Consider the following 12,509-nt stretch of genomic DNA (forward strand, 5'->3'; position numbering starts at 1 on the left):
TGCAGAGCCGCGACTGCCCGGGGCCGCCCAGAGTCGGGGGCGCCGCCGAGCGCATCGCGCCGCGCCGTTACCTAACGCCGGGAAGCCGCTAAGGGGATTAGCGGTGACGGCAGCGCGTCGCGACGGCAAAAATAGCCGCTTCGGGACGAGCTCCGCCGCGGGAGTCCCGCCGGAACCGGGCAGGTACCGCCTCGGGGCCGCCCCGTCCCGCACGGCGCCGGCAGCCACGGGGTGAGTGCGGCTGCGGCCGGCGGCATCGGCCCGGGGGTTTCGAGGGTATCGGGTCATCCAGGGCAGGCAGGAGCAGCCGCTCGGGGCGTCGGGACGGAGTAACGCGCCGGCAGGGGCCGGGGGGGCGTTTCTCGTTCCCTGGACTTGTGCCGGTAGGACGGCCTCGCGGGAGGGAGAGGCTCAGCGAGACGCGGCCCGGGCGGGGGATTCCCGCTGGCAGCGCCCGCCGGCGCCGGGAGCCCTCCTGGTTCTCCACTTTCCTCTTCGCGCCGCAGCCGCCACGAGCCGCGCCCCGGTGAGCCCCTCGCTGCCGAGCCGGGGGTCGGGGGCTGGGGGTCGCCATGCCCCCCGGGCTTCCGTTGCTGCCCCTCTCGCGCTCCGCACTGTGCCGGTGGCATCACATCAGCGCCCGCTCTGGCGCTGCTGGCGGTTCTGCGATGGCTGCCTGGACGCCTCCGTGTGACCTATTGCAGGGAAGCTGCTCGGCAGAGGGGTTGCACTCGCTCTCTTGAGAGCCTCTCCAACCCCTGCGATTATGTGATTCCAGAGTCCCAAATCTGCACCCCCACAGCACGGCATAGCAGGACAATTCTCGCTGCTCATTAGCTGGAGAAAAGCCAAGCTGAACATCGAGAACAAGGCCCTGAAGGCTCACTGAAGGAAACCAGACTCACAGTAGGAGGGTGTTGTTCAGCGAGCATCAGCCTGATGTTATGTTTAATGAATTTCCCAAGGACAGGCAATACTTTGGTTTAAGGGGGTCATTTTATTGTTTCACTTCTCCAAATGTACAAAAAAAAAATTAGAAAATAACCCTACCCCCCACCCCCTCCCAAACCAGAAAACAAACCAGGCTGGAGAGCCCCACAGCAGTGCAGCTAAGAGGCAACAGGAAATTAAACAGAAGTAGACACAGCAGCTGGAGCCCCTCAGCCCTCATAGTCACTGGCTCTCCACAATCCAGAACTGGCCCCAGTCTGCCCAGTGCTTCCCCAATTCACACAGAGCACATCCTGACAAGATGGTGAGTGGGAACTTTACAAATCCTCCTTCGCCTTCTTCTTGGATTTCTTGGCTTTATCTTCCTCCTGCAGCACAGGAGTGCTGGTTGCCTCCCGCTTCAAGTAGCTGATGAAGTCACTCACTTCTCTGCCACCCTGCAGAACACACAAGGCAGTAAGACACAGCCTGTCCTCGCTGTGGACTTTGCCTTTGCTAGGGGAGAGTTTGGGTGCCAGCCAGGAGACCAAGCTAAGTGCAAGCAGAGCTCTCTCCTGTGGGTCTGCAGCAGCACAGTCCCAGCTGGGACCACGTGTGTTCCCTGGGTAACAGGACAGAGTGCCAGGCACAACTCCAGAGAGACTCCACGTTATTTGGGCACCTGGATTCCACCTCATCACTTCACAAAGCCCCAGGAGTTGCATGCATGACACTCACCTCATACTTCTTTGGACTCTGCTTCTTGCCAGCTGGAGCAAAATAGATGGTGGGGAAGCTGGGGAAGAGAGAACAGGTGTCTGAGCTCACTATGTGCTGCTTTTTTCAGGCCCTGTCCTTCAGACCACTGAGAGGACTTGCACCCTTGCTCTAGTTTTACATGGCAACAAGAAAACCAGCTCTTAAGCCAGTGTGTGTGGCATCCAAAAGCCTTATCTGCACAGCTGGCTGAGCACAACTACAGTCAGGTTTGCTAGCTTTCAGAAAAGCAATTCCAGTGCTATTTTTGCATCACCAAGACAGAATCACAGCAAATTCAAGAGAAAGGCTCAGTGAGACAAGCTTATAGGTATGGCAAGGACACCATAGGAGCAGAACAGATGTATGCAATTCCCTGTCCATACCCCCCTTCTCCCCAGGAACCTCCATCAGATCAGCAGAGGATGCTGGTCAGAGACAGAAGCCTGAACTCGTGCCTGCTGACACAGCAGTCCAACAGAAGCAGCACCTACCCTCTGACTTCATATGGAGAAGGCACATCGTTGGCTGTAGCATCCATTTTGGCAATGACAATATTGGGGTCTTTACTGAGCTGTTGGGAAAGCACATTAATAACCAACCTGCAGCAGTTAACAGCAGAACTATCGACATGTAAGGCAGGATTTCACAGGACAGCATGTACCGTGCACAAGCAGTTGAATAAAATTTATTCTAAAGAGTTTTCTTCTGCTTCAGCAGGGGCACAGGGAACTAAGCTCCTCCTCATTCACTTGTATGCAGCACAGATCTCCCAAAGAATACCAGACTAAGTCAGTAGCTGCAACTCCTAAGGAATGCTGACCCCAGAGGCACTGTGTGCCATGAATCTTTGAGAAAGCAAACTGTGAGTGTAAGCAGTGCCCAAGTAGGAAGGGTACCTGACAGCCACACAGGAAAAAGTTGGTCAGATCTGCAAAGACGTGTTTAGACCTGCACTGAAAACATCATCTGATGGAAGGACAGCAGTGCCATGCAGTCCATAGTCATACCACAGTCAGAGCAAAAAGCCCAAAAAGGAACTTCTCCACCCAAGGACTAAATAAGGCAACACTGACAAAATATTACCACCAAGCCAGCCACCACAAAACCAGCTCAGTTACTGCCACGCTCCAGATCCTGCTCATGCACTTCTGCATCTACAGGACATGGCAAACACTGAAGTCCTCAGGAAGGCACAGTTATACCATTACAGCGTCAAGCTTGGAGAGACACAATATGCAGAACTCTTTAGTGCTGCAAAGCTGTCACGTACACTTGCAATAGAGACTCCGACCTACCTTCTCTCCCAACTCTTTGTATTTGGGCTCCAGATTCTTGCAGTGGCCACACCAGGGTGCATAAAACTCTATCAGGACATCTTTGTCTTCTGCATTAACAATTTCATCAAAGTTCTCAGCAACCACCACCTGAAAGGGTTTGATCACACAAAGTTTGGACTTCTAAGTCAACAGTGAGGCTGTACCACGACATGCTATGGCCCAGAAAGCCTGGCCTCCCACTGCACTAGGCTGTGCACTGTGGCTACATAGCGAGCACCAGACCGACCAAACTCACAGCTCTTCACCAAGCTGCATCTTGAGCAAGCAGGCAAAAGCCTGTGGTAAGATACTGGCACCGCCTGCAAGTGAGCTTTGGACACTGTAACACCGCAGGAGAAAGGCAGAATAATTCATTTCTTAATCCCAGCAGGCTCCAGGCTGAAGAATGAGTTTAGCTGTATTTGCTGAGGTCATCCCAACCCACACACAAATAAGCAGTGCAGTTTCACTCCATTTAAGACCCTCATCTGATTGTAAAGCCACGGGAATGCTTTCCTTAGGGCAGATTCCAGTGGGATGAACAAGCAGTAGGAATTAAACCCTTCTCTTAAGCTGATGAGATGAACACGTAAGACTTTAGGAACTGAGCTGTTGTGATCGGCTTCAAAACCGTTCCATGGGGGAGGCACAAGTCAAGATAACAGAACCCCTGTAAATCTCAATGATCCTGCACTTGCAGAGAGCATCCTGAGTGGGCTCGTGCAGGACTAACTATGCTGAGAGGAAAGTATGGAACCAAAACTGCAAGCTGAGTTTCTTCAGCTCAGAAGTGCAACACAGAAGGGAATGAATTCTTTTTCTATACCACACCACAGACTTCAAGGTGCCACAGCAGTGCACGTGCAGCAAGGTGTGCTGGCATACAACTGGAAGCTGCTGCTGAGGTGTTTTTCATCACTGGCAGCGGCTTTCGCCTCCCTTGGTACAACACTCACCTTCACAGGGCCATCATTGTTTTCAGGGACAGGCTCTGATTTCAGGTACTTTTTCAAGTTGCCATCAAAGTAATCTTGCAAGAATCTCTCCAGAGCCTTTCCGTCACGGCTGAAAGCAAAGTGACATTTTATAGCCACCATGACACACACGGGATGAGAGGAAAACCTTCAGGGCTGATTTAACCTCCTTCCACCCACATAACAGATGCCACCTGCATCTGTGAGAGCACCACCCTGGGGCCAGCTTAGAACAAGCACAACAGACACCACTAGACTCTTGGCAGGAGCCTAGGTGCACATCTCAGTCTAGGTTTCAGGCCTTCAGAGCACCCTTAGATTTCTTCTTTTCCAAAGGAATGTACGGCTGTTCCCACCCGTGCCCTGTACCAAATCTTAATTCCTAGGCAGACATTACATAAAGTTACAGAATTAAGCTGAAGATATTTAAAGACAGGACAGGCTCCAGAGGGCAAGAAAGCACACTGGACAACTAAGAACCTTTCTGACCCAGCAGTCATTTCTTCCAGCAGGAAGATCCAGCTTTCCTATTTCCTCCAAGCTAATGAACAATTCCTTGGTCACAGCCTCCCCAAGTCTATCAAGCAAGAGGCAACACTGCTAACATGCAAAAACTTACGAGAATTCTTCCTGCATGACATATTTATCTCCTTTAGCTGTTCTGATGGCAACAACAGGAGCCTCACCCACGCTGTTGTCTAGACCGAATTCTGACAGCTCGTGGCCAAAAGTTTTCCGGCCAGCAACAGCAAATGACAGTTTGTGACCAGCATCCAAGAACTTCTTTGCAATCATCATAACTCTGAAGAAAAAGAGGAGACAAAAAGCAGAAAACAAAGCATGATTCCTTGGAACATTGTCTCCCACATGAGGTCACACCTTTCAAGTTGAGGAACACACCAGACAAGGAGTTCAATGGTGTGAGTGAAGCGATGCATTCCACACAGGAAAGTCCTCTAGGAACAGCATTAAGAAGCAAAGCAAGCTCGTTTATTCTGAACACAGCCTGAGAAAACGTCAGGTGTACTTTTCTTTTTTTTTTTTTAAACCCATCAGCTTGATCACTAAAGAATACAAAGGGTAGAATGCCACATAATCTTACCGAGGAAATTTCAGTTTAAAATAGATAATCCACTAGACATCCAAGAACAAGTCTCCGGGTTCCCAAACCAATGCCTTGAGCAGCAAGCACAGTGCTCTCAGTTAGAAACCCAGCGGGGATTTTTCCATGGCAGAATAATTGCCAGGAGTTAAGGAACTCTAAGTTGAGCCACAGACCACCAGCAGCGCAGGGATCGAGCGAGAGCAGCCGCGCGCCGCCCAGCCCCACGTACCGGTTGCGCCAGTAGTTGGAGCCCTTTGCATTCTTCTCATAATCCACATCGTAGTAGGCCACCAACAGATCCCTCCCCTGGATCAAGTCCTTGTTGTCTTCAGTCATGTGTGGACAGATTCCAAAGCTATCAATGAGACAGAGGTCAGCAGCTTTGACTTCGCTCTCCGGATCCCATCACCTCCACAGTGGCCCCAATACGGCACGCTCAACTCCACCAACAGTGCTTAATATCAGTCACCACCACGACTGAGACATTTTGCCCACTCACCGTATTATTTCCAGTCAAATCTCCATCTCTAGCCACAGCTTCAATTAACGCACCTGATCTAAGGTTTAAGACTTCTCAGGAAGTATGTATTTCTTTTAAACAGAAGCCTGGTTGCTTCAACACAGAGAACAGATGTCACCAACCCACCAGTGCTTCCAGAAAGGAGGGAGATAGCCCAAAGGGAACAGTGTAAGCAAGACAGCCCTTCTGGACGCTAAGCACAAGTAGCAGCTAAGCTTGGTAGAGAAAATGAGCTCTGAAAAGGATGGAACCCAATTTGGGATGGACTCTAGCCTGCCCTGTCGTCCAGCAAGGAGCCACTCACATGTTCTCCTGGATAAACTTCTTGATCTTTGCACTGGTGATTTTGTCTTCAGTGTAGCTGACAGTGCTCTCCTCAAACTTGTTTGCCAGCCGTGAAGGTCGGAACAGGACCACACCCCTGAGAGGAAGCAGATAGCATGAGGTCATTCAAAGCATTCCTGGGCTTTCAAGGGGCAGCAGCAAGAAGAGATGAGGATTCAGCCTCCACTGACCACCCTCATTAACACCCACAGGCATGGCAAAGCAGACTGCTTTCTTGGTAGCACTACTGCACCAGATGTGCCTGCCAGGCTGTTTCTCATTATTCAGACAGGCCGTGGCCTCCACAAAAAGAAACTAGAAAGAACAAGCAGTGGGGATGCAAAACACCTGTTGAGATACTTCCCACGTGGAGGGGAACACTAATCCTCTGGATCCTGCAACCGTTCTATCACACCCAAACTCCTGCCAACGCACCGCCGGCAGCTGGGAAAGCAGCAATACCTGACAGCAATACCTGACAGCAATACCTGACAGCACGCTCAGAAGGTTATTAACTGGAATTATTTTGTTCCAGTTGCCTTAAGAAAAAAATCTTTAAGAACTTACTCTCCATCTTCCTCGTACTTCTGCACCAACTGCTCTTCACTGGTGTGTGCAAAACGGTAGTTGTCTCTCAGGTTGTTGGCAGCTTTCATGAATTCAGAATAAGCGTCGCCAGAAGCATCTCTAAAGAAGCCTACAGCAGAAAGGCAGATGGGGACCTCAAACCAACTCAGCAGCAGTTCCCGTGCAGCTCATCGTATCTCTACAGTGCACCAAAAGCTGTCTGCTGAACCAAGGTCCTCAGTGCACATCCAGGCCTCGGTCCATTCTTAGTGGAACACTTACACACTGCTTGCCTTCCACCAGCAGCGAGCTGCTCAACAATGAGAAATTCAGCTCTCCTTTAGCTACCTGCTGAGCACTGCAACTTCCATCTGCAGTCATATGTGACACTGTTAGTGGCAGCACTCGTAGCCAGTGCTACATAACAGAAATAAGCTCAGGAGTGCTGCTCGATCCTCGGCCCGCTCCATTTGTATGGTGATGCCTGACCCGCACGAAGGAGAGCTGCTATTACCACTCGTAAACCACGATCAAATGAGACACAGATGATGAATACCATCACAGCAGCATTGCTGGAAATCCAAAGCTACCTCTTGTCAAGCAGCCAAAAGAGCAACACGCTTAAAAAACAAAAAAACTACAGTCCAGGAGTTCTGAAAGAGTCAAAGAGCCACAGGAAAAAAAAGTTGGAGCGAATCCCCAGAGGTCACCAAGTCCAACCTCCTCAAAGCAGAGCCAGCTTACAAAGCAGGTCAAGTCGCTCAGAACTTTTTCCAAACGAGTTCTGAAAGATCTCCAAGACTGAACGTTTTGAAGCACCTCTGGTCACTTGCTCTGTCTTTTCCTTCCTGCCATGAAAGGCTTTTTGCTCACACCCACCTGGAACTTCCCTTACTACACTTTAGGACACTGCCTATTCTCTCATCACAGCACATTCGCAACACATCTTCCAGGGTCAGATGCAGTTTAAACTCTCACCCATTCTACTCACCCACTACAGAAGCATCTTTATCACCGATGAATTTCTCAAAATCAGCCACGGAACTGAGAGCCACTGAAGCAGGTCCTGCCTGTTTCTTGAGATGACTGACAATTCCATCTTAAAATAAAAGTGAGCCATTGAAGGGATCGATACAAAGCTTCACCAGACACTTTTCAAGTTCCCTAAAACAAAAGCCATTCCTGACAATTCTTCTACCAGCCCCCAAGCCAAGTGGCCCAATGGTGACACAATAAGCAGGGCATGAACTGAAAGTTTGTCATCAGCACCTTTTCTTCACCTTCATCACACTGGAAAACTCATCTTAGAAATGCAGAGATTTTCAGAGCACCACCCTGGTAAAAACATTTTCCCAACGCTCTCCTACCAAGAGCTGCACACCCATTACTAATGTGTCACAGAACTCTGCACTGTGAGAAGTGATTCACTACATGAAAAACTGACCAGGAAACTGAAAACCTCCTCACTGCTGCAAAAGGAGTGCAGAGACTACAAAGTTACTTGTAATAGGAAGTTAATGGTGTAAGATCTCCCCCAGAGCATTTTCCATGCACCACCCATCGTGGATACCATGCTTTAAAGATAATCTGGAAGCCTCTTCCTATACGGGAGAGTTTTAAGTGCTATTAAACGTCCAGTGCTCTTCCAACAGAAAGAGCTCTGGGCAGGGCAAGGTGTGCACGTGAGTGCAATCCTTCTTTGTACCTCTCCATACATCTCACTTTTCTGAAACAAAGACTGTTCTGTGTGGGCCTGCCTTCTAGCACTACTTCAGCAAGCAAGATGCAGACAGATGCCCACAAGCCCTCACCCGCCGTCCTGGGCCCATCATAGGTTCCTGACTCTTCTCCATCTCGAAAAATCTTCAGGGTGGGATATCCACTGACTCCATACTTGTTGCAGGTGTTTGAATTTGCTGTACAGTCAACCTAAGAGAAAAGAAATATTGCTACTCAATGATTTGTCAACCTGTACACCCAAGCAAAAGCAGCTTTGCCACTGCACACGTTTTCACATGTAGCTTGGAAAACTGAAAGGCTTGAAAACTCTCACATGCTTTTAATCAGGGCTGGATTCCTTCCACATAAAATGTAAAGATCTGAGAAACACCTGTGAGACCCAAGTCTATAAGATCAGAAGCCAGGCCCAACATGAAACCAAGCGGCCCATGGGTGACGTGGTACACAGCCTGTCACTGAGATGTCAGCACTGCACAGCACACAGCGTGTAACAGCACAGCTGCGTTAAGAGGCACAGAAAAGATTTAAGGAAACACACAGGAAACTGAGTAGCTGCAACTTTGAGATGCCTTCCCCACTACAATACTAGAAAGGGTAGATTCTTGTTGTTGACGAGAGGCTTAACAGAAATCGACCTGTTAAGAATTCTTAGCACCTTACCAACACTGAAGGTTTCAGCAAAAGCTGAAGCAAACAAAAGTCTGGAGGAATCCATGTCAACTTCCCATAAAGAAAGCAGCAGACCCTTAATTAGCAAAATCACACAAGATTCCTGGAGGAAAAGGTGGTTCTTCAACAAAGCTCCTTACTGCGTAAGGCAAGGGACACACAGCAACTACTGAGTACAGCAATTCTTGGATTGAGACTGCACAGCTCCCCCCATTCGAGCCCCCTCCCAGCCAGCAGCACAAGCCCATCTCACAGCCTCAACACTGGCCGCAGCCCTCAATATCAGACCGTTCCTGGCACTTGAGTCTTCGAGAAGCCGCAGCACATCACAGCTTTGAGCCACGGGCAGGTCGGCTGCACAGCCCGGCAGAGACCCTAACAGCACGGCTTCTCCACCCGCAGCAGCCATGAAGCCACGGGACTCGGGCACAGCCGCAGCCGCCCCTCACCTTCACGAGCGGGACGATCCCCTTCAGTCTGGTCGCGGCCGCCTCGTATTCCGGCGCCAGCCGCTTGCAGTGCCCGCACCTGGGGGGAGGAGGAGGAGGAGCGTAAGGTCCGCCGCAACGCCTCGGCCCGCCCCGCCCCCGCCTTCGCCCCCGGCCCGGCCCCGCAGCCCCGGCTCTGCCCGCCGCCCCTCACCAGGGCGCGAAGAACTCCACGAGCACCAGTCCCGGGCGCTCGGCCAGGCCGCTCTCGAAATCGGCGTCGCTGAGCTCCACCACGTCGGAGGCGCCTGCGGAGAGGGCGAGGAGCGGGAGGAGGAGCAGCAGCGTGGCGGGCGGCGGCCGAGGCACGGACATGGCGAACGGCCGTGCAGAGCTCCGCTCCCTCCTCGGCGGCGACGGCGGGTGAACAGGCGCCGGGGGCCGCAGGCCGGAAGTCCCGCCTCCGCAGCCGGATCTGCCGTGTGGCAGCTCCCCATTGGGCACTGCGCCTTACGTCACGAGAGCTGCGACCAATGGGCTGCCGAAAGGGAGGGCGGGGAACCGCAGCGGCCGCCCCGCCCCCGCGGGCCGCTGGGTCCCGGTGCAGGCCGGGCCGCTAGGGGGCGGCGTGGGGCGCTGGGTCGCGCGTGGTCGGCGGTCAGTGGTCCGCGGTTGGCCTGCTCCGCCCCGCCCGGGCCTCGGCGGGGGCAGAGGCGTCCATCCCTGCGGGCGCCGCTGCAGAAAAGCGTTTCGGCACACTGGTGCGCATCCCGGTCCGGCAGGCAGTCGCAGAGACTGCGCGCGGAGCGGATGATCATGCTGGGCAAGCAGCGCCTCGGCTGGAGCCGGAGTTCGCGCAGGGTCCCTTAGCCGTGCTGTGTGATCCCGGGGCGGCTGCCGGAGGCACGGCCCAGCCCGATCCCGGCTCTGCGAAGTTGCCTGCGCTGCCTCAGCACTGGCGCCCCGTTAAGGGGTTTTAGGGACAGCCTGGCAAGCTGTGCAGCAGTTGGCTTTCTCTCGCAGTGTTGTAGTGCCCCGCGTGCTTTTCCAGGGGTGCTGCGCGGCCAAATTTGTTCGGTGCCGCCTCTGCCGCTTGGCTCCCACCTCCCAGGAGCCGCTTCATGTCTACGCACTGCACACACACGCCGCAAGAAGTGGAGCAGGCTGATGCGCAGGGATCATCACCAGTTGGTCTGCATTGCTGCCCACCACACCAAGAGCTTCATCTCCCCATGCAAGTACAGCCACACTGAGATCCAAGAGAGCCGCTTCCTCTCCTCATCCCAAGGATAAGCGGTTCCTGCTCAGTATCCTCCCACAGCTGCCTTGACAGTGCGCATGGGACTGCTTGCTCTACAGCTCGGGGTGCGTTGGGTTGTGCTGCCAGCACAGAGCCCGCTGTACAGAAGCAGCATTTGTCTGGAGGTGGATGAGCAAGAACTCATCCACAACAAATCAGTGCTCAGCTCCAACCCAAGCCAGCATGGAGCGACAGCCCCTCCTCCTGATGTGTCCCATCACATCCTTTTCAGGACCTAATGCCACAAACCTGAGCCTTTGCCCCCAGCTCTCAGGCCCATGCACTGCTTTCTGCCACAGCTGGTCTGGCATCTCTGCTGGACTTGGTGGGACAGTCCTCAGCACCAGTGTTTCTGTTTCCCCATTTGTTTCTCTTGGGCAGGTGTCCTCCTGCACTCACCCTGTAACCCAGCAAGGAGAAACCCAGCTGACAGCTGAGTCTGAGCAACTGTCACAGGCCTCACATTACAGAGCCATTTTCTTCTTGCAGTAGCTTTCCCCATGCCCTGCAGGCTGGATGAATGGCTTAGATTGATCCAGGATATCTGGAAGATTCCCACTATAAACAAGATCACCAGTGGAGCCTGCGCTGTGGTCTGAATGCTGATTGTGTCTTTCCTCTTGCAGCATGTTGATGCAGCCATCACTGGTGAGTGCTGGGCCAGACTCAGCCACCGACCCCCCCGTACTCCCCAGACACCTCGAAGGGCGCTGCTCTGTAGGAGGAGGAGGACGCCTTCCTCCCACCCACCGCCTTCAGACAAACGAGGGCGTCCGGGCCGCTGCTCCCGCCGCCGTCGCTCCGTTACTCCGGGACCCGCTGCTCCGCGCCGCCCCGGTGCCGGCAGAGGGCGCTGCGGGGCTGCCCGGTAGCGCGGGCGGGGTGCGGGCACGGCCGGGCCCAGCCTACCCGCTCCAGCGGGCTGCCAGGGGGCTGAGCCGGGACCCGGCGCTGCGCACCGACCCGCTGCCGACTGCCCAGGGCTGGGCCCGGCCGGTGGGGGGAACGTGGGGCCGTGCTGAGGGGGCGTCTGCTGGGCTGCGAGTGGGAAGCTGCGGCAGCTTTTGGATGCTGTCCACGCTGGGGATCTGTGCGGGGTGCGGTCGGGCGGGGCCGTGCCGTGCCGACCACCCACCGTGTGCCGCTGTGCTGCGGCTGCCGCAGACCCCGCGCTTGGGCCGCCCGGGCACCGAGCGGGGAGAGCCGGGGCTGCGGGACCTGGAGCCGCCTGCTGGTGGTGCTCTGCGGGCGGCCGAGATGCGGAGCCGAGACAGCTGGGAGCTCGGCTGCTCGCCGGGTCATAGCGCGCAGGTTTGCAAGGGAACGGCTGGCGCCTGGCCCCGCAGCCCGGTTCGTGCTGCTCCTCGGGCCGTGCCCAGCAGGAGCTCCTTTCCGCTGCCTCCTGCCCAAACCCAGGCCTCCAAGGGCTGTTCTGCGGACAGCAGCACTGTGCTATCCCTGAGCAGAGCTGTGTGTGTGCGTGAGTGCTGTGAAGGGCTCCCAACAGCAGGGGGGACACGAGCCCTTCCCGTGGATCACCAGGCTGGCACGCTCTGCTCTGATGGTGCTTTCTTTCCTGCACGCAGAAACAGAGACGGGGCCAGGCCCCAGCTTGGCTCTCCTCTGCCTGCCTGCAGCTTGCTGTAAGAATCTCCCAGCAAACTGGTGATGTGCACCCGGCCCTGCTCCCTGCATGCCAGGAATGTTTTCTCAAGCCTTTCCTGTCCTATCCTGCTGCTAGCTGTCCCCAGGCTTCCCGCCCCACAGCCACTGGGTCCCCTCAGGCCTATTACCCCACAGAAGCAGTGACCTGGGAAAATCCAGGGAGAGCTGCTTGAAGATACCTAGACCCATCTGTGTGCCTCTCTGCAGGCACA

General features: G+C 54.3%; 1 protein-coding gene across 1 annotated transcript; it reads right to left on the reverse strand.

Moving 5' to 3' along the window:
- Window positions 1-915: 915 nt before the first annotated feature.
- PDIA3 (protein disulfide isomerase family A member 3) lies at window positions 916-9,722 on the reverse strand. Its single transcript, XM_042837119.1, has 13 exons — window positions 9,547-9,722; window positions 9,354-9,432; window positions 8,307-8,424; window positions 7,487-7,594; window positions 6,496-6,625; window positions 5,909-6,025; window positions 5,314-5,439; window positions 4,599-4,781; window positions 3,962-4,070; window positions 2,985-3,113; window positions 2,181-2,260; window positions 1,669-1,726; window positions 916-1,388 (listed from the first exon to the last, which is right to left on the reverse strand). The coding sequence occupies exons 1-13, from the start codon at window positions 9,705-9,707 to the stop codon at window positions 1,269-1,271; spliced, it is 1,518 nt and encodes a 505-aa protein (XP_042693053.1). The 5' UTR covers window positions 9,708-9,722; the 3' UTR covers window positions 916-1,268.
- Between the last annotated feature and the right edge of the window lie 2,787 nt (window positions 9,723-12,509).

The sequence above is a fragment of the Centrocercus urophasianus genome, unplaced genomic scaffold (genome assembly GCF_019232065.1).
Source record: "Centrocercus urophasianus isolate 14NV4802_14NV808 unplaced genomic scaffold, USGS_Curo_1.0 seq_68, whole genome shotgun sequence".
NCBI lineage: Eukaryota > Metazoa > Chordata > Aves > Galliformes > Phasianidae > Centrocercus > Centrocercus urophasianus.